The following is a 599-nucleotide window of genomic DNA, read 5'->3' on the forward strand; positions in this document are numbered from 1 at the left end:
ACTGCCGCATCACCAAAGACAACCGCCGCCACTGCCAGGCCTGCCGGCTGAAGCGCTGTATTGACATCGGCATGATGAAGGAATGTGAGTTTCCGCGGCGAGGCCGAGGAGGGGCGGGGCAGGGGCGAGGTCAGGGGAAGGCACCGCCTTTTGGGCGTTTGGCCAGAGAGGTCCGCTTGCTCTTCCTCTGTAGTTGCCATGATTTGGGGCCCCGAGTTGCGGCGTGAGTGGGACCCGCAGCCTGAGGCAGGGTGGCTGAAACTCCAAGGTCCAAGGGGCCCTGTGAGCCTCTCTGGGATCTGTGTGTGTGTCCCAGAGGCCTGGAAAGTGCCTCTCCGGTGCGAGGCCTGTGAGGAGGGACAGACGGGGACACTGCCTTCATGAGTCCCCACCATTAGGTTAATCTTCCTCTGAGACTTCATCGCTATTCTCACAGCAACCTTTTCTTAAGCCCTTTGGGGAAAGGATGAGGCTCAAGGACCCCAGGGTTCTTTGGGCTTTGGGGGATAGGGCTGCTGTGGGTGGAAAGAGGCAGGATTGATGGGGAGAAGAAATATTCAGAGCCTGGTTGTCGGGGGGTTTCTGCTCCACCCTAGCCT

At 59.6% G+C, this 599-nt stretch overlaps 1 protein-coding gene across 1 annotated transcript in view; it reads left to right on the forward strand.

Moving 5' to 3' along the window:
* The window catches only part of VDR (vitamin D (1,25- dihydroxyvitamin D3) receptor), a 105,382-nt gene that overhangs the window by 84,356 nt on the left and 20,427 nt on the right, over nucleotides 1–599 (forward strand). Inside the window, exon 5 of the mRNA XM_010837550.1 lies at nucleotides 3–84. Within this exon, the coding sequence (XP_010835852.1) occupies nucleotides 3–84 (82 nt within the window). The remainder of the gene's footprint in view (nucleotides 1–2; nucleotides 85–599) is intronic.

The sequence above is a fragment of the Bison bison genome, unplaced genomic scaffold (genome assembly GCF_000754665.1).
Source record: "Bison bison bison isolate TAMUID 2011002044 unplaced genomic scaffold, Bison_UMD1.0 scf7180017864077, whole genome shotgun sequence".
Classification (NCBI taxonomy): domain Eukaryota; kingdom Metazoa; phylum Chordata; class Mammalia; order Artiodactyla; family Bovidae; genus Bison; species Bison bison.